Here is a 27,096-nt window from a genome sequence, read left to right as displayed (position 1 = left end):
AGACCCTGACTGGTAATATATGCTGCAAGGGCTGCAAGGACATTGGTAACGATGTCCCTGCAGCCCTCGCTCAACAATCATCGGGCTGTGGAATAGCCCCAGTAAACGAGCGGCGATCTAGCAGATCGGCGCTCGTTTACATAGTTGATCGGGCCCTCCTCGGCCCGAGAAATAGGACCCTAAGACCTGGATCTATTGTTATCATTGCTCGTTTGCAAAACGTTTGCAAATCGTTCGCATTGAATAAGACGTTGTTCGGTCATTTGCAGTAGATACGAACGCAATAGCGAGGAAAAAACGATCGCAAATACGATCATAAGTAACGATTATCGTTTAATGGAAATGAGTGAACGTTTTCAGGTCTTTCGAGATTGTTAATTGTTAACGATTATGCGAACGATAATCGTCCGTTGGAATAGGGCCCTAAGTTGCAAAACCTGCACCCAAACTAGAGACGCTGGAGTCATGCTGTCTCTGGAAAGCGTGGCCATATTTTTCTAAGGATGGATAACCCATTTAAAGGAGACTTGTCACCCCCACTGCCGGGGTGAAGCCCGCCTGATCCCCCGGTGGAGCCCCTTATACTTACCCCTTTCTCAAAGTCTGGGTCCCGGAAATCCCCTTCGGGAGATGAGTCCGACACCCATAGAGAATGACTGCTGCAGAGTCAATAAGCAGAGGTGTAACCTAAAGTTAAGGACCTCCAAAAAGCATTTTAAAGAGGTATTCCAGGGAAAAACAACTTCTCCTCTATCCAAAGGATAGGGGAAAAGTAGAAGATCGGGGGGGGGTCCGACCTCTGTACCTGCCGCCGATCTCCATATCGGGCCCGGCTTCTGTGCAATGAATAGAGCCACGGGTACGATGGAGTCGATGGAAAAAGGCAAGTACAGTGCTCTTCCGGCGTACTCCACTCTTCCTGTTGGCTCCAAAGGAATAAATAGAGCCACGGGTCACTTGCCGTACCAGTGGCTCTATTCATTACACAGAAGCCAAGGGGCGATACAGAGATCGGCGGGGGGTACAGAAGTCAGACCCCCGCAATCTCCTACTTTTCTCCTATCCTGTGAGTTGAGGAAGGAATTTCCTGTTGATCTGAGGAAGAGGTGATATAAAACGTCTTTAAAAGCGTTATCTTGAAGGACCGATAAATCTAATCACACAGACAGCCTGCGGAGAGGTATAATTTTTTCTATGCATATTTTAGAATCACTTGGAACCTGGTGTGGCAGCATTGGCCTTATCGCTGCGACTCTTTTGTTTCTGACTACATGTGCATATTGGTGGTTTGGCTTTACACAACCCACTCAGGTGAGCAGAACCCATTTAGCTTTGTAGCTCTCATTCTTTCTCTGGCCTACAACCAGATGAGGCGCTGTACCTTTTTCTCTTCGCATGCTTTTCTTGAGCACCAAAACTGGACACCAAGCCAAAGCCCCATCAGCCCTCCTAACTGAATGCCTTATACCCCCCTGACAACACTATGATGCCATCATGTTTTGAACCTGCAGTACATCTGCAAAATACATTAAACTACCTTAAACAAGGTATTCTGATGTATATTGCAGCACGCTCGCTGTATGGACCAACCACAGTCTACTAATGACTATCTTAGTAGAGATTATAGAAAAAGCGGCACTCACCAAATAACTTCTTTTGGTATTTTATTGTGCAAAAGACAAACACTCATGATCAGCAAGTTATAGAGCAGTAGCAGGTGTGTTCCACTAGAGCGATGGCCATTTTGCGCACATGTGCATCTATGGGCCTAGAAGCCAGTTGGTGAGTGCCGCTTTTTCTACAATCTCTACTAAGAACGTTTTTCTACTAGTGCTACACAGCAGAGCATGACTGTTGGTAACCCAATAGAGTCCGTGCTGGGAGGACACCGCAGCCATATGATGTTGTCCATGATGTAGGAGGTTTACTACATTCGACACTACTAATGACTATGTTTTCTCTGTTTCTTGACCTTTTTGTTTTGTTTATCTGTTGTAATGGCCGGGCCTAAGGGTCGTATAAGACAGGACAATTATCATTGGAAAAATCGGTAGATCATTCGGATTTAAATTATAATCATTCAGCGCAATACCACCCTTAGGTAGTCTGTGGTATATGACCGAATACCTTTTTGGTGGCATTCTGATTTAGGCTCCGTTCAAACGGAGTAAAACTGGCGTGATTCCTCTGCGGAACTCTCCGCCTCAGAGTCCTGCCAGCCTCCGTGACATACTGGTAGTCTATGGGTGGCTCGTGCGCCTCCTCTCTCCCCGCTGAAGAATAGACATGTCAATTTTTGACCGTGGAGAGAGGAGGCACGCGAGCCTCCCATAGACTACCTGTATGACACGGAGGTTGGCGTAATTCTGGGCCGGAGGATTCTGCCAGTTGTGAACGGAGCCTTATACTAGCAATATGCCCCCAGCACATGATGTGAATAGGGCCTTACAGGTATAGCTCATAATCTGACCCTAGTCATCTGATCCAAACTCTTAGCTTAGATCATTATCTAATTGCTTCCATAAGAACAAAACAACAATGTTGATCCATGCCTCCTCCACCTGATACAGTTAATGCAAAGCCAGGGTTCCCAATGCTACATGTCTTTTTAGATTGGTAGTACCAACTTGCTTCGAGAGATTTTAAATCTATGTGAATTCCTGTTTAAACAAGCTGTGTAGACTATACAGGGATGACATGCTTTACAGTAACAAGATAGGCCATTAGTACAATTGTCTTTCAGCTTCAGTGATTCGGCTTCAAGAGGAAAATGACCTTAATATTTCTACAGATCATTTTGTTGACTACACAAAAGTAAATAACATTGAATCACAGGAGGAAGGAGGAGGGCGATGTAATAGTAAAGCTGGGAGATGTCATAAAAAGTAGCCTCCATTTCCAGGACCGGGATCTTTCTGCTTTTGCCATCCATCCCCTGAAGTCAATTGTCTGCATTCTTATGTGTGCACACAGCATTATTGCCATCTACGGAATAGAAGAAATGGTTAGTGTCTATAAACCTACATGGATGACTTATTATAGTACATTTATATCCAGAAAAGACGTCTCACTGACCTATAAAAGAGAACATATTAGCACCGTAAAATTATATTTTCATAGAAGTGTGCAATTCATAGTTTTCATGGCTAACAAGTTCATATGGCAATGTGGTTACAGTTGTATTTATTTGATGAGGGTGACCTGACTAGATACAACTCCAAATATGAATTTAGGTATTTTTATGTATTTCTGCCTTAACCCCTTAAGGTCAAAGCCAATTTTCGTTTTTGCACTTTTGCTTTTTCCACTTTATGTTTAAAAGGCCATAGCGCTTGCATTTTTTCACCTAGAGACCCACATGAGCCTTTATTTTTTGCGAAACCAATTGTACTTTGCAATGACAGGCTTTATTTTTCCATAAAATATGCTGTGAAACCGGAAAAAAATCATTTGCGCTGTCAAATTGAAAAACAAAAGGAATTTGTTTGGATTTCAGGGAGTTTTGCATTTACGCCGTTTGCCCTATGCTAAAACTGACTTTTCATGCATGTTCCTCAAGTTGTTATGATTACAACGATATGTAAGATGTATAACTTTTCTTTTATCTGATGGCTTTTAAAAAATTCAAACCATTGTTAACAAATATATGTTCCTTAAAATCGCCGTATTCCCAGGCTTATAGCGCTTTTATCCTTTGGTCTAAGGTGCTGCCTGAGGTGTCATTTTTTGCGCCATGACATGTTCTTTCTATTGGTACCTTGTTTGCACATATACGACTTTTTGATCACATATTGATTTATTACATTTTTTCTGGATTTGATGCGACCAAAAATGCGCAATTTTGCACTTTGGAATTTTTTTGCGCTTACGCCATTTACCGTGCGAGATCAGGAATGTGATAATTTAATAGCTTGGGCGATTACGCACGCGGCGATAGAAAACATGTTTATTTATTTGTTTATTTATGTATTTATATTTATAAAATAGGAAAAGGGGGGTGATTTGGACTTTTAATAGGGGAGGGGATTTTTTATCAATAAAAAAAACATTTTTACTTTTTTTTTTTACTGTAACTGATATAACTGGTATACTGGTAACTGGTATATACACAGCAAAAATCCATTCGATCAGTGATAGATTGCTGTGGCCTGCTGCAGGCCACAGCAATCTATTGCCGAGCCGGGATAAGCGTCATTGCGACGCTGAGGCCTGGCACGGGCAGAAGAACAGATCTCCCCCCCGTGATCGCATCGCGGGGGGGAGATCCGTCCCACTAGACACCAGGGATGTGAAGTGTAAAGCACTTCAATGCAGCTGTCATGTTTGACAGCTGCATTGAAGTGCTTAATTAGCGGGCGCAGCAACGGGACCCGCGGCGGCTAATGGAAGCGCTCCCCGGCTGCAGATATCAGCCGGGAGCGGCGCCGTTCAGAGCGGGGTCCCGGCGGGACCCCTCTCTGAACTCCCCCAGCATCACCATGACGTACCAGATACGTCATGGGACGCTAAGGGTTTAAAGGGGTACTCCGGTGAAAATCTTTTTATTTCAAATCAACTGGTTTTAAAAAAGTTATAGAGATTTGTAATTTACTTTTATTTAAAAATCCTATACTTTCCTATACTTATTAGCTGCTGTATGTCCTGCAGGAAGAGGTGTATTCTCTCCAGTGTGGCACAGTGCTCTCTACTGCCACCACTGTCCATGTCAGGAACTGTCCATAGCAGGAGAGGTTTTCTGTGCGGATTTGCTGCTGCTCTGGACAGTTTCTGACATGGACAGAGGTGGCAGCAGAGAGCGCTGTGTCAGCCTGGAAAGAATATATCACTTCCTGCAGGACATACAGCAGCTGATAAATACTGGAAGACTGGAGATTTTTTAAATAGAAGTAAATTACAAATCTATATAACTTTATGGAACCAGTTGATTTTGAAGAAAAATAATTTCACTGGATAACTAGTAGGCTCTTTGGTAGGCACTTTGGGAAGTCATGGGAGGTTACAGATTACTGGAGGTTAACAATCCACTTACTTAAAGTGTTCCTGTCAGCAAATATAAATATAAATGAATATAAAGTGTAACCCCTCCCTTTCTCCCTCCCTCTCTCTGTTCCCTTGTTTCCTTTTACCACTTTTTTCCCCTGTGCCCCTGGGAACTCTGTTGCAGCTTTTCAGCTATATTCTTGTTTATTTACATAAATAACTTCCTGTTGACATCATATCTGGGTCACAGGGGTCAGCCAGTGCAGACATCACAGTCAGCTTTTCCGGTCTTCTGTTCCACACCCTCCTCTCCATGGACTCTCTGTTTCTACAAGTATATGCCTGTAGGGCAGCATGGTGTCCCAGTATTTTTTCTCAAATACAATAGTAAAATATAGGACTGTTGCCATTTGGAAGTCCAGTATCAAAAAGAGAAAATCGTAAGCACTCACCGCTGAAAGTCTTCTTTATTTCAGTAAACAAATCATAAAACTGGAGTGGTTAGCAGATGTCAGAGATGCCAGATAACACAGGAAAGACTGACATAAAACCATCCAAACACTGCCGTGAACGTTTTGGGGAACACGCCTCATTCCTTATGCGCATGGAGGAGGTGCGTCCTCCAAAACTTCCGGGCAGAGTGATGTGTCTGGCCATTTGGATCATTTTATATTAGTTTATTAAAAACTCCTGGACAACCCGTTTAAAAAAATTTTTTTTACTGCAGGTCCTGCAATCCCTGTGGGAGTTGATGTGCAAGTTGAAAGCCTGGACAGCATATCTGAAGTGGATATGGTAGGCCGAATATTATTTTGTTTTTAGTAAGTTATGTTATGTACTTTTTTTTTTTTTTTTAATAAATGCATAGCATAAAGTGTAGAAGCCACCGCTGTATGTTGATAAGAGTGTAACCATTCTTTCGGCGGATAGCGGAATACGCCGGCCCATAGAATGGTGTCTATGGAGCCGGCGACAATGGGGTTTCAGGTCACAGGAGATAATTTCATAGTCCAGCAAATAGGTTCTTTCTGTAGACAAAGGCTAAAGACTTTGGAGATCAAAGAATATCAGAGCTATGTTGTTCCTCTGCAAGAAGTCCAGTATCATGATCATTCTAACATTCGTAAATCCATTATGGACCCCCTCAGCTGTATATCATTGCCAGAACTACATGATATGTTTGTCTCGGTTGGTTTTTTGGTGTTTTGCTATCTTTTTGGAAAGTTTAGACAGAACTCATGTTTAGAACTCATTTAGAACTTATCTTTAAAGGAAAAGTCCAGGGACTTTGAAAATGCGACAGCCGTCAAGGGGGAATTTGATTACAAAGACCAACTTACCTCTCCCTGTGCCCATGGTGAGCGGCAGGACCGGCCTCAGGACCCCCGCCAGACGTCATTTTCCCCTCAGTAGTGATGACGTCACAACTTAGGCGAGAAGGCCTGTCCCGGGTGATGGACTGGCCACTCAGCCAATTATTGACTGGAACGGTGTCCCGCCCACTGACCTCCTGAGCAGCCAATCCATCAGCTGGGTCATGAGGTGTACAGCTCCAGCGATCCCGAAGTCTGGTGGGGGTCCTGAGGCCGGTCCCACTGCTTACCGCAGGCACAGGGAGAGATAAGTTGGTACTTATTATCCCCTCTGCCCCTGCTTGCTGCCGCATTTTCAAAATCCTTCCTTTCCTTTAACATTCTATAGAGAGTAAGTTTATTGTTTAGAGGTAACTCTATTTTGCCCTCCTCTCCATACAGGACTTTACAATGACATTGTACCTGAGACATTACTGGAAGGATGAGCGTCTGTCATTCCCTAGTACCACAAATAAGAGCATGACCTTTGATAGTCGTCTAGTAAAGAAGATATGGGTACCCGATGTGTTTTTTGTGCATTCAAAACGATCCTTCATCCATGATACAACGACGGATAACATCATGCTGCGAGTCTATCCTGATGGCCAAGTCCTTTACAGCATGAGGTTAGTTCTTACTGTCAATGTGAATACTGGCTAGGGATCCTACAGTAGTTGGCTAGTACAAATACAATAACTGCCTCAAAATCATGGGGTACATTTATATCATCTTTGTATTACTGCTTCCTTTGCATTACTACTATTACTACACACTTCTCTACTTTGTGCAATCTTTGAGTTGTATAGAGCAATAGAGCAGCACAAATATCAGTTTATGGGACCCTCTTTATGCCTCCAGTTTCATACAGGACATTTCTTACTAGGTATCATAATATTCTTCCTTAGTCAGGGCCGGCCTTAAGGTAGATGGCGCCCTGTGCGAAACTTTTTTCGGCGCCCCCCCCCCCCCCCCCCCCTATGGTGACATAAAGCTCCTACAGCCTCCCACTCCTCCAGACGACATCCAACACCCATCACCCGACCCTCCCAGCCATACACACAACTACTACCTCCCCCAGTCACACACAACTACTACCTCCCCCAGCCATACACCCAACTACTACCTCCCCCATCCATACACACAACTACTACCTCCCCCAGCCATACACACAACTACTACCTCCCCCAGTCACACACAACTACTACCCCCACCAGCCATACATACAACTACTACCACGCCAGCCATACACACAACTACTACCCCCACCAGCCATACATACAACTACTACCACGCCAGCCATACACACAACTACTACCCCCACCAGCCATACATACAACTACTGCCCCCGCCAGCCATACACACAACTACTACCCCCACCAGCCATACACACAACTACTACCCCCACTAGCCATACACACAACTACTTCCCCCACCAGCCATATGCACAACTACTAGTACTTCCCCCACCAGCCATACACACAACTACTACCCCCACCAGCTATACACACAACTACTACCCCCACCAGCCATACACACAACTTCTACCCCCACCAGCCATACACACAACTACTACTTACCCAGCCATACACACAACTACTAGCTTCCCCAGCCATGTAGTAGTTGTGTGTATGGCTGGAGGGGGAAGTAGTATCCAGTACACACACATGCACACCTACACATTGAACATACATTATATAACAGTACACACACCCCATACACATTATATAGTACACACATATACAATGTCACACATATTTAAACACACATTATTCATATATAAACCTCCAGTACACACACCTACACATTGACTATACATTATATAACAGTACACACTATGTACATTCTATATACATATACTTGCACTTACATACAGCTGGCAGCTGGTTGTGGATAATGCAGCAGCTGATGACAGGACTGGGCGCCTCATGCTGCTGCTGACTTCCTCCTCTCTCCTATTGTCCCGACTGCCCAGCAGTATAATATTACACCAGCTGCACCAGGACAGAAGAGCTTCCCTGTATAGGACCTGGGGGAAGGAGGGGAAGGGGGCAGCTGTGCTAGGAGCAGTTACAGCAGAAAGACAGCTATCTCTCTGCCTTAGCGCCCCCTTGCTGGCCAGGGGTTGTTGCGCCCTGTGCAAGTGCACAGGTCGCACACCCCAAAGGCCGGCCCTGTCCTTAGTAGTAATGTTTCCAGGGTAGAATATCAACACAGTGTCATATAGAGTCATCTAGTGGCAGCACACCATTACTGTAGCTTTATAATACAGAGATATAGGGACATGCTGTCCATGCTCTTTGTATGGCTTTACATGGACAGCATGTGGTGAGTTACAATAACAAAGAAGATGTAGGAGACCGCACTTCCAAAAAGAATATCCACTTTATTCACACCAATGCAACATTTCGGCTCTATGTGTGTAGCCTTTCTAAAGCAGTGATACAAAACACTCCAATGTCAGAGTATATATGCATGTGTACATAATCGCAAGTAATCAATCACTCAAGTGAAAAATACATAAACAATGTGAATAATATGTGATCGGTAATAGCAAAATGGTGCATCAACACAGGTTTTTATAAAGAACTAGTAGGAGACCAAACTCTCATGGTCCTAAGTTGTGATCAACATAAGTACAGTGCAGAAAAAAATATGCAAACATAATGAGGTGACATTCACAGCTGTGATAACAAACAAAAACAAGGATACATACATACAAAGCACCAAAGCAGGGAATCCACATGGAGAGGACCGCACTGGGAACGCTAGCGTCGCCCGCTGATGACGTCACACTCGGCTCTGCACCCAGACCACGATAGGACGGACCACATGACATGGGGATGTCACATGATCGGCGCGATCCAGGGCGCATGCATGGGTTACAATAACAAATAGAATAAGTTGACCTTCTCTTCTACCTCCCCAGCAGTGCCCTGTTACCTGTAAAGACAGATTGTCTTTATTGGCTGATTTATTGTTACAAGAGTTGAGTACTACACACATTTTTATCATCTAGAACAACCCTTTAAAAACTTGATAATAGTGTTGAGCAGAGAGGCCAAACTTTTGGGTTCGGAACCGTTCTCAGAACACTACTTGTAACAGCAGCAAATCCTAAGAAGGTTGACAGGGTTTTATGGCCTTTAGTAGGTCACATGTAAATCTAACCTTTGACAATTATAGGCCCATGCATGAGTGACTACAATACATGGTACTTAAAGGGATCATCCAGGATTAAAAAAACATGGTCACTTTCTTCCAGAAACAGCACGAATCTTGTCTCCAGTTCAGGTGTGATTTGCAATTAAGCCCCATTCACTTAAATGGAACTAAGTTGAAAGACCCCACCCAAATTTGAGAAGAAAGTGGCCATGTTTTTGCAAGCCTGGACAACCCCATTTATTCAGATCATTTGAATTAAATGTGAGCATCATGTGGCTTGGAAAAATACAGGCATCATAATGACTATGAATAATTAATTATTATTATAAGTTATGTATCATAATTTTTTTCATGCACTCAAACTGTAAAGTATTAAAGGGGTAGTGCGGCATTTAACATTTATTCACTAAATAACACACATTACAAAGTTATACAACTTTGTAATGTGTGTTATTTAAAGTGACTCTGTACCCACAATCTGACCTCCCAAACCGCTTGTACCTTCGGATAGCTGCTTTTAATCCAAGATCTGTCCTGCGGTCCGTTTGACAGGTGATGCAGTTATTGTTCTAAAAAAACAACTTTTAAACTTGCAGCCCTGTGCTCTACGGGAGTGGCCTAGATTGTGTATGCATTAGGCTGGCACAACCTCTCTGTCCCTCCTCCCCGCCCTCCTCATCATTAGGAATGCTCCAGGCAGATTGCCTACTATTCGTCAGCTGTGTCAGCCCGGCACATGGGCTGGATCGTTAAGACACCTGTGCAAATGTTCAGCATGGAGAAAGTTAGGGCACAGATATTCTAAGCCACACCCATAGGGCACAGGGCTGTAAGTTTAAAAGTTGTTTTTTAAGACAATAACTGCATCACCTGCCAAACGGACCACAGGACAAATCTTGGATTTAAAGCAGCTATCTGAAGGTACAAGTGGTTTGGGGGGTCAGATTGTGGGTACAGAGTCGCTTTAAGTGAATGGCCCCCTTCCCCGTGTTCCCCCCACCCCAGGAGTGTGGTGCAGTATACTTACTCAACTGCTGACCCCGGTCGCCATCTTGGGTCGACCGGACCGCTCCAGCCGTTCCTTATGCCGGCCCCCCTCTGCCACGTCATTGGCTGAGCACAGTTATGGCGGCCAGGGTCGACAGCAATTGAGTAAGTATGATGCACCACACTTCTGGGGTGGGGGGAACATGGGAAAGGGGGCCATTGACTTAAATAACACACATTACAAAGTTGTATAACTTTGTAAAGTGTGTTATTTAGTGAATAAATGTTAATTGCTGCACTACCTCTTTAAAATTTCTTAAATGAATATTTGTAAAATGTATTTAATTATTTATTTATTCCTGTTAAGAATCACCGTAACGGCAATGTGCAACATGGACTTCAGCCGTTTCCCTCTGGATACTCAAACCTGTTCTTTGGAGCTTGAAAGCTGTAAGTGAACCAGCCATTGTATTACTAGACTTAAAATTCTTCTATTTATGTGGTTACATGTCTATCTTGGTAAATACTAGAGTTGAGGGAGCTTCAAGCATACTCAAAGTTTGCTTAACTCTAGCAACTACCTAAAATGAACCTATCACTTAAGGGCTATGTTCACACTGCATATATGTCCGGCCGCATATTTTCACGGCCGGACATATACGCGGTAAACTCCGGACGGAGATTTACGCTACTTGCGGCCAGCTACGTATGGACCGCAAACTTATGCCCGAAGTCTACTTATGCTTCCTGAGCGCCCTACGTAGCGATCTGACAGCGGTCTTTTACTTGGAAATCTTCACCTAGCCCCGGACACCCCACAGAACCTTTTGGATCAGCACAAAAAGCTGCAAAAATGAAGAAATCACCACTACGTACGTGACCGCATGTAACGCTACGGGTGTAAGTTACGGCATTTTCGTCCGCAAACAATGGTCTGGTTCATTTTTTACACCGCCACGTACGATCCGGGCGTAAGTTCGTACGTAGTGTGAACTGTGCAGCCGTACTTCATATACTTTCCATTATACGCAAACTACGTAAGTATCCGGCCGCTTATTCACAGAACGCGCTGCGGCCGAAAACTTACGTAGTGTGAACATAGCCTAAAATTGTTCCTTGAGAAGAGTGTAGTGAAGATATGTAGAGGATGATACAGGATGTTCATGCTGCACTCCAGTCGGAAAGAATACCTCTGCAGATGACTATCTTGCAGTTATTGCCCCTCATCAATACAGAGCAGGGCATACTTGAGAGGCTTATCGTTGTGGTGCCAAAAGGGTAATACTTTTTTTTTTTAGGAGGGGGTCAGATAGATTGGTGCTCTTATTCTCTGATATTGTCTGTTTGTTGGATGTTTACTATGCAAAAAACTCAATAAAAACTTAGAAAGTTAAAAAAAAAAAGATAGATTAGTACTCTTTCTTTCTGGCCTGGATAGCATTCCCAGTCATATTCTAAGACTCCAACCAAATTATAGTGAAATGCTGACTTATAGGACAACTCTGGTGCTGATAAAAAAAAACTTTTTCTTTTACTTCCTGGTTTGGGCTTTCCCATGATGCAATTTGTCTCCTGTGATGTCTTACTGACTCTGTAAAACTGTTAGATGGCTTACAGCTTGCTCAGCCAATCAGAGCTGAGCAACCTGAGTCACCTGACAAAGGTAGGCTGGCCTAACAGGGCTTAGACCAGTTTCTCTCTTGATGATATCATTGTCACAAAATGGCTGCCACAGAACAGCCTGGGGTCAACAGTCATTAGGTGAGAATGAGTTTACTTCACTTCCTGGTGGGGATTGAAGGGAGAAAAGATAGGCAAGGGGGCAGATAGGTGATTGAAGCATTATATAACTTTGTATTGTGCTTTAATTACCGGGAAAAAGCTTTTCACTGGAGGGAAAGCTACACGACCTAGGTGGTGTGAGACTTTTTTTTGCATATCCTTTATTCCCAGAATTCCTAGTGGAGCATAATTGGCCTGTAAGTCCCTATGTGTCTTTATGATGATTTCCTCAACAAATACTCATTGTTTGCTCCCACAGTAAAAAAAACAGCCATCCACCACCCTGCACTGTATTGATGAGGGGCAATAATCCCAAAACAAATGTCTACAGGGGGCGGGGCCTAATTTACTCGTATGCCTGTCTTTATAAATCTCCCCCTAAGTGTTTAAAGTTGTTTTCCTCCTTTATTAACAGATGCCTATACTGATGAAGATCTGATGCTATACTGGAAAAAGGGAAATGAGTCGCTAAAAACAGATGAGAAGATTTCACTATCTCAGTTCTTGATTCAGAAATTTCATACTACATCTAGACTTGCCTTCTACAGTAGCACAGGTACTATAATAATTATAATAAGTGCTCAGCGTTGAGTGTGACCAGTGTGTTTATTCTTAGGCTATGTTCACACAACGTACTATTTTTTAAAAGAATGGCCGTTCAATACATTGTGTGAAAATTGCGCCCATAGTTCCATTGACTTCAGTGCATATCCCTGCAGTATGAAAAGAACAGCCGTCGTTTTAATGGAAAATAACGTCCATTTTCAAAAATAGTATGTGTGAAAATAGCCTAACATTAATACCACTGATAAGAGAAAAACTAACCTTAAAGGGGTTATCCAGCGCTACAAAAACATGGCCACTTTCTTCCAGAGTCAGACCCACTCTTGTCTCCAGCTTGGCCGAGTTTTTGCTGCTCAGTTCCATTGAAGTGAATGGAGCTTAATTGCAAACCGCACCTGACCTGGAGACAAGAGTCATGTTGTCTCTGAAAGAAAGTGGCCATGTTTTTGTAGCACTGGATAATCCCCTTTGAAGGGAATAGCTATGCAAAGCTATTGCTAACCCGGTACAGATGATGTAGGGCAGGGACTAGTAGAAAGGGGAAGTACCTAGGAGTAAAAAAGTAGGCGCACGGCATGCCGGGAAATGTAGTTTTTAGGGGTGGCGCCATCTTGAAACTGAAACAGTGTTTATAAAAGTTTCTAATGGATGGTCGGTGCGACATAGAAACACAGCAGAGGTGTTGAAATTATTTTGGGGAATCTGTGAGTAAGCTCAGTAGGTTTGGGGGGGATTTTGGCTCAGGATAGAATAGTTGGAATACCCCTTTAAATTAAATAGAAAAGCTAAAGTATATTTCATCTTCTTTTGCTTTTTTAGTTTATTTCAATCTGTTAATCTCTGTAATCGGTCATGTTACATAAAGAAAGGCTGACAGCAATGTTATCACTGACTGTACTGACTGACTACTGCACCCTTTCTGTATAAAATGTTACTTTTTCATCATAGGATGGTACAACCGTCTGTACATTAACTTCACATTGAGACGTCACATCTTTTTCTTCCTTCTCCAAACTTATTTTCCTGCGACTCTAATGGTCATGCTCTCCTGGGTCTCTTTCTGGATTGATCGCAGGGCAGTTCCTGCCAGAGTCTCTTTGGGTAAGACAGCATTGAAAAAGAATTTCTGATAATTGTTTTACGGCAAGTTTAACCCATTCCCGCACGAGGGCGTAACTGTACTTCCTCGCGCGGGTGGGGAAGTTAAAAGCAGGGCTGCGGCGACCCCGCTTTGAACCGCCGCGGTCCCAGGTGCGGCATGTAGTCCGGGACCACAGCTATTAGCGGGCACCGTCCGATCGTCGTGCCCGCTAATTAAGTCTTCAGATGTCTAGAAGTCTAGTGGGGAGATCGCCCCCCTTGTGATGTTGTCCCGGAGGAGTGATCCCCGCATCTTGTGCCGGCCGGAGTCTGCGCTGTAATGGCGCTGATCCCGGCTCTGCATTCTATTGCTTTTGGCTGCAGCAGCCAAAAGCAATTGAACACTAATCTAATCGATCTATATAACTATATAACTATACTGCATAGATCTCTATGAGAGATCAGTGTGTATATACTAGAAGTCCCCCAGGGGGGCTTCCAGTATATGTGTAAAAAAAAAAGTTGTATTATTAATAAATAATCCTCTCCCCTAATAAAAGTTTGAATCACCCCCCTTTTCCCATTTTATAAATAAAAACAAATAAATAAATAAATAAGCATGTTTTGTATCGCCGCGTGCGTAATCGCCCGAACTATTAATTTATCACATTCCTGATCTCATACGGTAAACGGTGTAAGCGCAAAGTGCAAAATTGTGCATTTTGGGTCGCATCAAATCCAGAAAAATTGTAATAAAAAGCGATCAAAAAGTCGTATAAGCGCAATCAAGGTACCAATAGAAAGAACACATCATGGCACAAAAAATGACACCTGATACAGCCCCATAGACCAAAGGATAAAAGTGTTATAAGCCTGGGAATAGAGCGATTTTAAGGAACATATATTTGTTAACAATGGTTTGAATTCTTTACAAGCCATCACATAAAAGAAAAGTTATACGTGTTATATATCGTTTTAATCGTACAGACTCGAGGAACATGTATAACAAGTCAGTATTTCCATAGGACACAGAGTATAAAAACGAAGCCCCCCCCCCAAAGAAAAAGAATTGCGTTTTTTTTTTTAAATTTCCCCACGCATATAATTTTTTTTTTGTTTCGCAGCATATTTTATGCAAAAATTCCGCCTGTCATTGCAAAGTACAATTAATGTTGCAAAAAATAAGGGCTCATGTGGGTCTGTAGGTGTGAAAATGCAACTGCTATGGCCTTTTAAGCACCAGGAGGAAAAAACAAAGATGCAAAAACGAAAATTAGCCCGGTCCAGAAGGGGTTAAAAGTAAAACAACATTAACATGTAGCAATGCCTGGTGGGCGGCCGATAAGTATAGGTCCGGACCTAAAGACACAATCAGCTGATGATCGTTGGTGTCGGCTGATCATTCAGCTGATTATCGCTCCATGCTGTAGGGCCCTTAGCTGTAGTCCTGTGGACCCCAGGGCAAACCTTGACCCTTTGGTTCCACCCCATCAGCAGTTTCCAGGGGGCATGAACCTCTTTGCCAGCACTGCTCTATGTTGTACTATTTGCCCTAAATTTCCTTACTGCGTATGAGTATAACTAGTGCTGAGCGCACTTGCCAAACTGTACAGGTCAAACAACGTTCTCTGAACTGGAACGCTCAGCTTTTGACTCCCAGCATCTGAAGAAGTAGGATGCTGCCCTAGGGATTCCTGGAACACATGAATACAGCCATGGGCAAAAAGAAGGGGGCGGAAGAGAGAACATGTCAAACTGATGTAATAAAACACTAAAGTCACAAAATATACCAAAAACTGTGATTTTTTTTTTAAAATTAAGAAAATGACAAAAAAGTTTTATCCCTTGACTATTCATTTAAAGTAGAGGTCATGCATACAGTATTGTACCTGAATTATGCAATATTTCCTTGTTTTGATTTTCCTAGGTATAACCACAGTGCTGACCATGTCCACCATCATTACCGGGGTAAACGCCTCTATGCCTCGAGTGTCATACATTAAAGCTGTGGACATTTACTTGTGGGTCAGTTTTGTGTTTGTCTTTCTATCGGTGCTGGAATATGCGGCTGTGAATTACCTGACCACAGTGCAAGAGCGGAAGGAACGGAAGCTAAGGGAAAAGGTAAATCAGCACTTTTATGTACCGGACAACCATTAACGTATTCCTTTATCTGGGGCAAAGAATCAGTTTGCTCACCTGGATGTAGATACCTTGGCCTAGGGGGAAAAAGTTAGGTAACAGATTAAACTTTTTTTTTCTTATTGATTTTATTTTATTTTGTAAACTATAGAATTGAGTGGCATGGATATGAAAGTGATCATTCTAAAAATAAAAATATAAAAATATACAAAAAGTTCATAATACATTACGCCAGCAACACACTCAGCTCTACACAGTCTCTGTACTACATATAAATTACAGTGCAAATATATTTAGTGACGCACAGGGGACGTCTTCTCTGATCAGAGTTCTTCCCGTTTCATTTTTTTCTCCATCTGCCCTGGGCCGTCATAAGAACCTATCGGAGCCACGAATCCACAGAATCTGCCAGACAGACATGTAGGGCTCCTCACTCTGGCACCATCCTCATCTCTATACAAACTGCACATCTGTGTTGGCCCCTTTAAGCCCTCTTTCAGTGGGTAGCCCTGACTCCTTTTAGTATATGTGTGTGTGTGTGTGTATATATATATATATATATATATATATATATATATATATATATATATATATATATCCCTTATAGTATATGCCCCCCTCTGTTTGGACACATTATAGATGGTCCTTTGTTCAAAGAGCCACTTGTGTAGTCCCTTTATAGAAGATGATACCCTCTGAGCATCCCCTATGTCAGGAGTAGGGAACCTCGGCTTTCCAGTTGTTGCAAAACTACAACTCCCATCATGTGTAAACAGTCAAAGCTAAAGCTTTAGTTTTTCAACAGCTGGATAGCCAAGGTTCCCTATCCCTGCCCTATAGTAGATGCCCCCCTCTGTGCATGCCCTTTTTTTATACACCCCCCCCAGTGTAGTTCCCCTTATAAATGCCTCCTCTTTGTTGTCCTCCTTATAGATTGCCCCCCCTCATAGATGGCCCCCTGTTGTGTCCCCCCTACAAATGGCCCCCAGTGTTGTCCCTCCCCCATAGGCAGCCCCCAGTGTTGCCCCTTCCCCTATCAGTAGCCCAGAGTGTTGTGCCTCCCCCATATATATAGCCCCCAGTGTTGTGCCTCCCCCATATATAGCCCCCAGTGTTGTGCCTGCCCCATATATATAGCCCCTAGTGTTGTGCCTCCCTCATATATCTAGCCCTCCCCCAGTGTTGTGCATCCCCGAAGTCCCGGGCAGCGCCATCATTGATCTCAGTGTGCGCCGGGCGTCTGGGACTTCCGGTACAGGGCTTGACACACTCCCTGTACCGGAAGTCCCTGCCTCCACGGCGCACACAGAGCTCAGTGGTGGCGCTGCCCAGAAGCTGCTGATCTGTCAAGGGCGGGGGCAACACTCTTGTGATTGCAAGGAAAACACTGCTTGTGGTCACAAGAGTAATTGACAGGGCGGGAAGCCTATGGCTTTTTGTGCTGTCAATCAGAACACTGAACACCCAGGAGGCCCGCTCGGCCTCTGGGTGTTGTAGGCAGTAAGCTCCAGGGCCCAGGCCACGGGCCCCCTGATGCTGGGGGCCCTGTAGCAGCTGTCATGGCTGCTACGGCGGTAGTTCCGCCCCTGCTATCAATCTATATATCTCCTATCTGTCTATCTCCAGTATCTATCTCCTATCTATCTATCTGTTCACCAGTTAGTCAGCTCATCCATCCAATTAATGTACATAAGCATATCTACTGAAAGTACAATTAAGCATATCTTAGCGTGACCCTGAATTAAGGTAAAAATTGTTTTTCTGTAAGTTTTTTTTTTTTTTTTTAATTATGTGTAATTTTTTCTTTTTATACAGTACATTAGCAGATTATGCTTTAAGCAATGGACTGTTTGTACTGAAGTGCAATGACCTGTGTGAAGGAATGACTAGCTAATAAACTCACAATAACAATGCAATTAACCAGAATACCCTTAGTTTGAGGACACACTATAGTTGCGCATGTTTTTCATTTATTAAATTGGTTGTTTTAATTGCCTTAATGATCATTAGTCATATATTAGGCTGAACTGGATGGACGTATGTCTTTTTTCAGCAGTACAAACTGTGTAACTATCTATCTATCTAATTTTACATCACTCCAAGCTCCTATCTCCACCAACATCATTTGCCGGTGGACAGTCAGGATAGCCCCATATACTTTATTCTAACAGCCGAACCCCGTCGGGTATGGCTGTCTAAAGTCTAAGCTGTTTGGGAAGTTACCTTCTTGTTTTCTGTTTAAATTTTAATTTTGTTCATTAACATTGCTATTTAGAGAGAGTTCATTTAATAGATTCTTACTGTTTGTAAGCAGGATGTGGCCAACCAGAGTTTAGACTCCCGTTCTGCATGGGCCCCGTAACAATTGCATGGGCTTCCCCTTTAATTACACTGGTCAACAGCCAAAAAGGTTCCAACAAGAAAACAGTTGAACTTAACTAATTTTGGGGTGCTGAGATCGAAAATGATGTTCAAATTTTGAAATTGGCTCTAATTTTCAAGATATAGACGTACTTTCTATGCTTCTCACAGCCTGTGATACAACACTGGGAAAAGTTTGCATCATCAGTATTGCATCATCAACTGGTATATTGCATCATCTTAGAATGACCAATAGTTATGGTTTAAGGCTAGGTTCACACTGCGTTTTTTGAAAAGTACAGATGAAAAACGGATGCGTTTGTGTGCATCCGTTTTGATCTGCTTTTCCATTGACTTCCATTATAAAAAAAAAAAACACGATCTTTTTTTAACAGACACAAAAGTGGTGTCAATACTACTTTTGTGTCCGTTAGAAAAAACGGAAACGTTTCGATCTGTTTTTTTTTTCTTTTTTATAATGGAAGTCAATGGAAAAACGGATCAAAACCGATGCACACAAACACATGCGTTTTTCATCCGTTTTTTGCAACAAAAAAAACAGATTGCAAAAAACGCAGTGTGAACCTAGCCTAAGGTATCGGGGTTAATGGAACTCATCAATGCTGGCATATTACTGTTGGACAGTTATCAGAGATAATCCCATGTATGAATACAAAAGACATGTGTAAATGCACCGAGTAGCCATTGAATAAGGACCTACATTCCAGAGTCCAATAAACATAATTAATTTGTAAAAAATCTTGGATATGCCTATAAATTGTAGTTGATTTCAGATAGAACTAAGTTTCCTATGAATATATTTCAAAAGTTTATGAACAGTAACCTTGCTTCCTTATGATTGCAGAAGTAATAAATATGTCGGCTATTATACTGTATTCTATACAATTCACAGAACAGTAACATGAGAACTCTTCCATATCATAGAAACTAGAGACAATTCAAATGTTTCCTTGTGATATTTGAATTCAGCACATAAAAATCATTAAGAAATGGAGAATTTTATTTCTGAACCAAACAACTTTTGAAAATTTGTTGACCAGTGTTATTAGTTTAAAGGGGTTATCCAGCGAAAATATTTTTCTTTTAAATCAACTGGTTTCACATTGTTTTATAGATTTGTAATTTACTTGTATTTAAAAATCTCAATCTTTCCAGTACTTATCAGCTGCTGTATATCCTGCAGGAAGTGGTGACATCTCAGATCAGTGGTGACTATCCAGAGTAGGAAAAGTTTTCTATGGGGATCTTCTACTGCTCTGGACAGTTCCTGTCTTGGACAGAGGTGGCAGCAGAGCGCACCGTGTCAGACTGAAAAGAAAACATCATTTCTTGCAGGATATACAGCAGCTGATAAGTACTGGAAGACTGGAGATTTTTAAATAGAAGTAATTTACAAATCTTTATAACTTTCTGAAACCAGTTGATCTGAATGAAATTTTTTTTTTTTGACGGAGTACCCCTTTAAGGTGGCTTTTTGCTTTCCCTCCATATTAATTATGTTTTACCTTTTTTTTTAAAGCGTTGTGATGAATGACTTTAACAGATTTATTATGTCTGTACTTTATTTTTTTTTTCCTTCAAGTACCCCTGTACATGTGGAATGTCACACACGAAAACAATGATGCTGGATGGAATTTATGGTGACCCCGACTCCATCAGTCTGGCTGGATACACCAGAAGTCAGATTGTAACAGAGGATGTAGAGAAGCAGGTGGTGCATCTGGCCATGAGTCCGAATTCTAGTGCCTCCCGGAAAAAAGGAAAGGGCCATGTTGGTTTGCGCTTAATGCAAAATACTCATGCAATTGATACATATTCCCGGCTAATTTTTCCGGCATCATTTATATTTTTTAACTTGATCTACTGGTCTGTCTTTTGCTAGAGTTCTTTTACTGAGGCCTCTTGTTGTCCTCTAGATTTTCACCATGTGAATAATGCAAATGTGAGGTTTGGTTTGTCAGTTGCCTTTGTTACAGGGTGTGTTTCATATACCTCCATAAGCAGGTAACAACGTATCAGCACAGATACCATGACAGACGTATGGGGGGGGGACATATTGGAAGGATCTCAAATGCACATACTTAGGGTGTACCTCCCATTTTAACTATGTTTAAAAGAAACAAGTAGTATGTAAACATTTGCACAGATTTTAATAAAGTAAAAGAATTACGGCACCCCAATCCTCTATTCCTCGCAAAGGCTAAGGCTCTGTTCACACGCTGAATAATTTTAAGATGTTTTTTTACTCTTTTCCCCCCTTTCTTCTGCAATTAATGGCTCAAAACGAGGCTTAAACTATGGGGAGATTTATCAAACATGGTGTAAAGTGAAACTGGCCCAGTTGCCCCTAGCAACAAATCAGATTCCACTTTTCATTTTCCAAAGAGTCTGTGAGGAATAAAAAAGGTGGAATCTGATTGGTTGCTAGGGGCAACTGAGCCAGTTTCACTTTACACCATGTTTGATAAATCTCCCCCCAAGGTGTAAAGTGAAACTGGCTCAGTTGCCCCTATCAACCAATCAGATTCCACCTTTTAGTCCTCTTAGACTCTTTGGAAAATGAAAGGTGGAATCTGATTGGTTGCTAGGGGCAACTGAGCCAGTTTCACTTCACACCATGTTTGAACTAGTCAAAATACTGGCAGCTCTATTAGGCTAAAGGAGAAGTTCGTCCATTTTGAAAATCCAGCAGCCGGCAGGGACAGGGGGAATCTGATAATCAGTAGAAACTTACCTGTCCTCGTTCCGCGGTGAGTCGTAGGTCCGGCCTCGGGACCCCTTTCGGCGCTGAAACGTTACAACCCGGCTGATGGACTGGCTCCGGTCACTGAATGACTGAGTGGCTGCTCCATCAGCCTGGACAGGCGTTTTCCCTCTAGTTGTAACGTCATCACACTTCGGGGGGTGGGGTGGGGGGGTGATGGGTAATGCCTTCCAGCAGGGGTCCCTAGGCCAGTCCCACCACTCACCGCAGGCACGGGGAAAGGTAAGTTCCTACTGGTTATCAAATTCCCCCCTTCTCCTGTTGGCTTCCAGATTTAAAAAATGTCCGGACTTCTCATTTTAAATGTTTATTTTCTGCTGCTGTTCTTTACTCTTCTTTACTGGAGAATGTACGAATTCTGAAATAATTCTGATAATGGCAAGGTTAGTAAATATCTATAATATTAAGGAAAATAAAATAAATTAAGTGATTGTCCATCTTTTTTTAAGATACATCCAAATTAAAGGGAATTTCCAGGCAAAAAAGAGGATCAGAGACTGTCCAGAACAGTAGTAAATCCCTACAGAAAACTTCTCCTGCTCTGGCCAGTTCCTGACATGAACAGAGGTGGCAGCAGAGAGCAATGTGTCAGACTGGAAAAAATACACCATTTCCTGCAGGACATACAGAAGCTAAGTAGTATAAGACTGGAGATTTAAAATAGATGTTATTTACAAATCTATATAAAATCCTGACACCAGCTGATTTGAAAGAAAAAAAAAAAAACACTGAAGTACCCCTTTAAGAAGATGGAGATTCACTTTGCTCAGGGATTAAACAGCAAATAAATTGCTGTTCACTGAATTATTTCTATGTATGAAATTAGACCTTTGTTGAATAAGTTATTTAATATCAAGAGCTAAATTTCTTGTCAAGAAAGGTAAGAAAAGAATGTGCCGTATAGAGATTCCTTTCATTTAAAGCACAGTTCACTATCTTTTTGTATTTAGAATCGACTTCATAAAGCAGATCTGAGAAGGAGTGACACCTAGAAGATATTTTTTATTCATGGATATGTAAAATGTTGTACGTATGTATATAAAGTGTATAATAATTTTTTATGTTTACATCAATGGCCACAGAGTGTTTGCATTACAAAGGCTTGTTATTCCTATGGATGAGCATTGCTTAATGAATAAAGTTGAATGATAAATCATGTATATGTAATAATAAAGTTTATTGGCGTTATTTCCATGCACTGTGTCCGCACATGTTAATTTAATAATGTACAGTAATCGGGTGCATTATAATATACTCTGATATTTTTTTTTGCTGTACAAAACCCATCTGCTTAAAAAAATAAATTTGACATATATATATATATATATATATATATATATATATATATATATATACAGTGGTGCCTTGGAGCATGAGCATATTTCATTCTGGGACCGCGCTTGTAATCCAAATCCACTCTTAAACCAAAGCAAATTTTACCATAACAAATCATAGAAATGAAGACAATTGGTTCCACACCCCAAAAATAATGATTTATTACTCTGAATAACATGTAAAACTAATGAAACAAACATTCAGAAACAGCAGAATATGTGATATTATAAGTTACCGTACAGTAATGGAGAGGATGGGAAACACAAGGGCGGAGAGAGACTGCAGGGAGCATGAAGGAATGAGCAGGGCAGATGTGGGCACAGTATAGCAGCACTCTCTGTCCGGGGAGAGAAGGGTTACAGCTATGGAGAGATTACCTCCACAGTTCTGTCCCCTGGTGTAATCCCCAGCCTGATGTGGATCTGCTATGATTTGGAAGGTGAGGGAGACTTCCTGGGTCAGAGTTCAGTGCTGTAGACCCCGCTATGCAGACCATGCCCCTCCCCCACTCGCGCTCCCACCCAGTACAGGGAGCTCTTAAACCAAAGCAATGCCCTTAAACCAAGTCACAATTTTGAAAAACTGTGAGCTTTTAAACTAAAACACTCTTAAACCAAGTTACTCTTAAACCAAGGTACCACTGTATATATTTTTTTAATTATTGTTTTTACATTTTACACCCTTTCTCCCTGTGCTTTTGCAGAGGCTTCCTAATAGTGACAGTACACTAAATGCTGTAGCCTACCTCCCTGCACAATATCCCCCCTCCCTCCGCTGGAAAATAATTGCTGAATAGCAGTGCAGCCCTCAGTATCAACTACTATCCAAAGTTCACATCGGTGCTCACTGGGGCGGAGGCGGGGGCACGACATGATAGGATCACGCCGCTGTGACTGGTTGTGGGGCATGCTGCCAATCAGAAGGAACAGCCCCAGGACCAGCAAAGAACACAGCAGAGAAGCGCACAAGTGGGTGGGGATCAGGAGCGGAACCTGAACAGCACTATGGTTGGTGAGTAATGTGACCCAGCGGCGTTACACAGGCAAAGCATTGATTATTTCTTTTTACAATTAAGGGGAATCTGTCAATGATAATCAGAGCTGCAATGGGCAGACAGCTGGGAGAAAAAAATAAATGATATCTGACTCTTAGCTTATGGCTGTTTACAGAGTTATAAAATCAAGTTTTCCTTCCAAGGTCAAAGTTCAGAGGCCACAGTTAAATATTTTGTAAGGGTGCGTTCACACCTACAGGATCTGCAGATTTGATGCTGTGTTCAGTTATTTAAATGAAATTTGCTGCAGAAAATCAGCTGCAGATCCTGTAGGTGTGAACGCACCATAAAGCTGAAAAAGACACATGTCCATTCTGTTCAGCCTATGCGCAAGTTTACAAACAGCGATCACAGGACTAGCCAGATATCCCTCTAAAAGGGTCCAGCCTAGGGGTGGCTCCTGTATGGAAACCACCAAAAACACCATATTAACTGGCCCTATAAGTCAATGAAATGAAAAGAGAAAAGGTATCCATCGACAGGCAACTGTTTCAGGGTGTTGCCCCTCATCAGTGTGGACTAGGATTCTGGCTAAGTGGGAGCAATGCCTAGTACAGCCATACGGGAAACAGATCGCTGATCTCAGGGAGACTAGCCAAAGATTACACTGTTGGCTATCAGTTTCCCATAATTAGTGTACATTAGGAATTTGGCTTTTTGTTAGGACTTCTGTACATAACAACCACTCAGGACGGTTGCTAGGGGCGCTCCGTCCAAAGCAGCCAGACTGCGTCTAATTTTCTGCTCTGCTGTTCCTTGATGTAGCAGTGGCCAAGGTTTCACTCCCCCTGCCGAATAGCATTAGGTGTTTGTGGTCTTGACTGATTTTGACAGACAGCTGACACTACCATACATACAACATTGCGGGAGTAAGATGTGATTAAAGAGTCACGTTTTTTCACTTTGAAGTGCTGTCTCTGGCGTTTTTTCTGAGCTGACACTACCAGTAAGCTGTCGGTAAATGGGCCGGGCTGGGACTTCACTTGTCTCATATTCTTTGCCTATGATAGACTTTAGTCACCCTAGTGTATCTTCAGCTAACATTCCTCTGACCTGATTTTCTTGTTTATCTGACCTCTGGCTATTGGACCTCGGCTATTCTTTTTGCACCCCAATTTTGTACCTGAGTATACCGAACGTTGCCGACTTTGACTGCTGACTATTCGTTTTTGTGTGTATTTTTCTCCTCTTGTCTTGTGTTTTCACCTTACGGCAGGAGAGGGAACGTCACTCAGTTGTCCGCTGCTGTTTAGGGCAGAGTGCGGCAAGTAGGCAAGGACAGCTGGGCGGGTGTCAGCAACACAGACTGCACTGTCTATTTGTCTTCCCCGTCCCCATCCTAACACTCTATCTATGTAATAACATATTAAAAAAATACATTTTGGCCAGAGTTATCCTTTAATTAGTTGGCTTGTAGTATGTCGTACATAGTAACATTATTTATAAGGCTGAAACAAAGATTTATGTCCATCCAGTTCGGCCTGTTATTCTATAGTGTTGATCCAGAAGGCAAAAGGCCCCATATGGTAGAAGCCAATTTTCCTCATTTTAAGGAGAAAACATACTTCCAAACACTCCAAATCTGACAACCAGAATAAATCCCTTGATCAATAACCCTTCTCCAGTTTATAGTGACTATATCCTGTAATACTATTACACTCCAAGGCCAAGTTCACACGCTGTGCTTAAAAGTGCTCAGTTGCATTACACTGTGGTCAATGGTAAATTGAATTGCAGCCACACCCGAATGGGCCACGTATTCCCATTAAAATCAAATAATGTTCATCCGGCCGATACTGCAGTATCGGCTGGGTGAAAATGTAAGACAGCGTCCTTACAGAATGTGAACACGGCCCAGAAATGTATCTAGGAAATCTCTGGCAAAGCGTTCTATAGTTTCACTGTTCTTACAATGAAGAATCCCCTTCTGTGCTGGTGTAAACCTATGGTGTATTACTTTTAATCTTTCTGGGTACTGTAGTCCTACTATTCCATTTATCTCTGGTTGCACACAGGCAAACTCTGTTTATTGTGTAGTGTAGGCCCTGACTGTTCACACATTGGGGGAGATTTATCAAACATGGTGTAAAGTGAAACTGGCTCAGTTGCCCCTAGCAACCAATCAGATTCCACCTTTCATTTTCCAAAGAGTCTGTGAGGAATGAAAGATGGAATCTGATTGGTTGCTAGGGGCAACTGAGCCAGTTTCACTTTACACCATGTTTGATAAATCTCCCCCATTGTATTTGGCCAGTATTTATGAGCAAAAACAGGAGTGGAATTAACAGATAGATATTATAATGGAACAATTTGCACAACCTCTGTGTTTTTAACGCACTCTTGGTTTTGGTTGAAAAAAATACAAACCACAATACTTTTTGCTCAGTATTTTGGTCAGTATTTTGCAACCAAAACCAGGAGTGGATTGAAAACACAGAAAGGCTATGTTCAAACACTTTTGAAATTTTAAAGGATGGCCATCATTTAACCCCTAGACGACCTAGGACATACCAGTACCCCATGGGTGCCTGTCCCTGGGCATACCGGTATGTCCTTTGCTATGAAGCGCGCTGCGGAGCGGAGAGTGCTTCCTAGTAGAGAGCCCAGCCCTCACCGTTAATGACAGGCTGCAGCGATGGCGCTGTAGTGTGTTGTTAACCCCTTGTGTGATGTTAACCCCTTAAACATCGCGATTGCGTTGTAGTGTGTTGTTAACCCCTTACCTATGTGGACCCCTGCAGTGTGACTGCAGGGGTCCCGATCTCTGTATTGGACCGCCGGATGTCTCTTACCTTCCTCCATGTGGTCTGATCGGCTTTCTGCTCATTGAGTCTGCCACAGACAGGGTCAATGAGCAGAACGCCTATTACACTGATCAATGCTATGCCTGTGGCATAGCATTGTACAGTGTCTGCAATCTAATGATTGCAGGGAAAAGTCCCCCAGGGGGACTTAAAATGTTTAAAAACAAAAAAGCAAAAATGTTTTTATAAATACCCCAAAGCCCCTCCCCCAATAAAAGTTAAAATCAGCCCTTTTTCACATTATATTAATAAAACATATAAAAAATAATAAATGAATTAACATGTTATATACCGCAGTGTGCGTAATTGTCCAATCTATTGCAATTTAACAATCGTCATCGTGGACGGCGAACGGCGTAAACGGAAAGAGGGGAAAAAGCGCCAGGATTACTAATTTTTTGATCACTATTAAAAAGTGATCAAAATGTCCAAGCTACATAAATATGGTATTAATAAAAACTAGAGATCATGGCTGAAAAAAATGACACCAGTCCTGGTTTTGGTTGATAGCTTCAAGGTGTAATAAGTGAGGACAAATAACTTGCAATATAACTTTTATGTTTAACAATCTTTTTTTTAATATAGGGAAAATGTTCTTTAAGCTTAGGAAAGCTGATGGATGTTTTTCTATGGGAGCTGAAATGTGATAGTGCTGTAGATATGTCAGTAAATGTTATAGCGGCATATATTACTGCTGATGTTCTTTCT

General features: G+C 42.2%; 2 protein-coding genes across 5 annotated transcripts in view; both read left to right on the top strand.

Moving 5' to 3' along the window:
- The window catches only part of LOC138794726 (gamma-aminobutyric acid receptor subunit rho-2-like), a 56,634-nt gene extending 35,896 nt beyond the window's left edge, over positions 1-20,738 (top strand). Inside the window, exons 3-9 of the mRNA XM_069973571.1 lie at positions 5,708-5,775; positions 6,735-6,958; positions 10,849-10,931; positions 12,679-12,819; positions 13,776-13,928; positions 15,835-16,031; positions 20,014-20,738. Of these exons, the coding sequence (XP_069829672.1) occupies positions 5,708-5,775; positions 6,735-6,958; positions 10,849-10,931; positions 12,679-12,819; positions 13,776-13,928; positions 15,835-16,031; positions 20,014-20,313 (1,166 nt within the window). The 3' untranslated portion in view covers positions 20,314-20,738. The remainder of the gene's footprint in view (positions 1-5,707; positions 5,776-6,734; positions 6,959-10,848; positions 10,932-12,678; positions 12,820-13,775; positions 13,929-15,834; positions 16,032-20,013) is intronic.
- A 2,725-nt stretch (positions 20,739-23,463) lies between these two features.
- The window catches only part of LOC138794725 (gamma-aminobutyric acid receptor subunit rho-1), a 99,971-nt gene continuing 96,338 nt past the window's right edge, over positions 23,464-27,096 (top strand). For 2 of the 4 annotated variants that reach the window (XM_069973566.1, XM_069973564.1), the window contains exon 1: positions 23,471-23,541. The gene's annotated coding sequence lies outside the window, so the exon portion shown is untranslated. Of the gene's footprint in view, positions 23,542-27,096 lie in introns of all 4 variants that reach the window. The other 2 variants (XM_069973569.1, XM_069973565.1) reach the window with 2 other exon arrangements.

The sequence above is a fragment of the Dendropsophus ebraccatus genome, chromosome 6 (genome assembly GCF_027789765.1).
Source record: "Dendropsophus ebraccatus isolate aDenEbr1 chromosome 6, aDenEbr1.pat, whole genome shotgun sequence".
In the NCBI taxonomy this organism is placed as follows: domain Eukaryota; kingdom Metazoa; phylum Chordata; class Amphibia; order Anura; family Hylidae; genus Dendropsophus; species Dendropsophus ebraccatus.
This window is presented reverse-complemented; position numbering and strand designations above follow the sequence as displayed.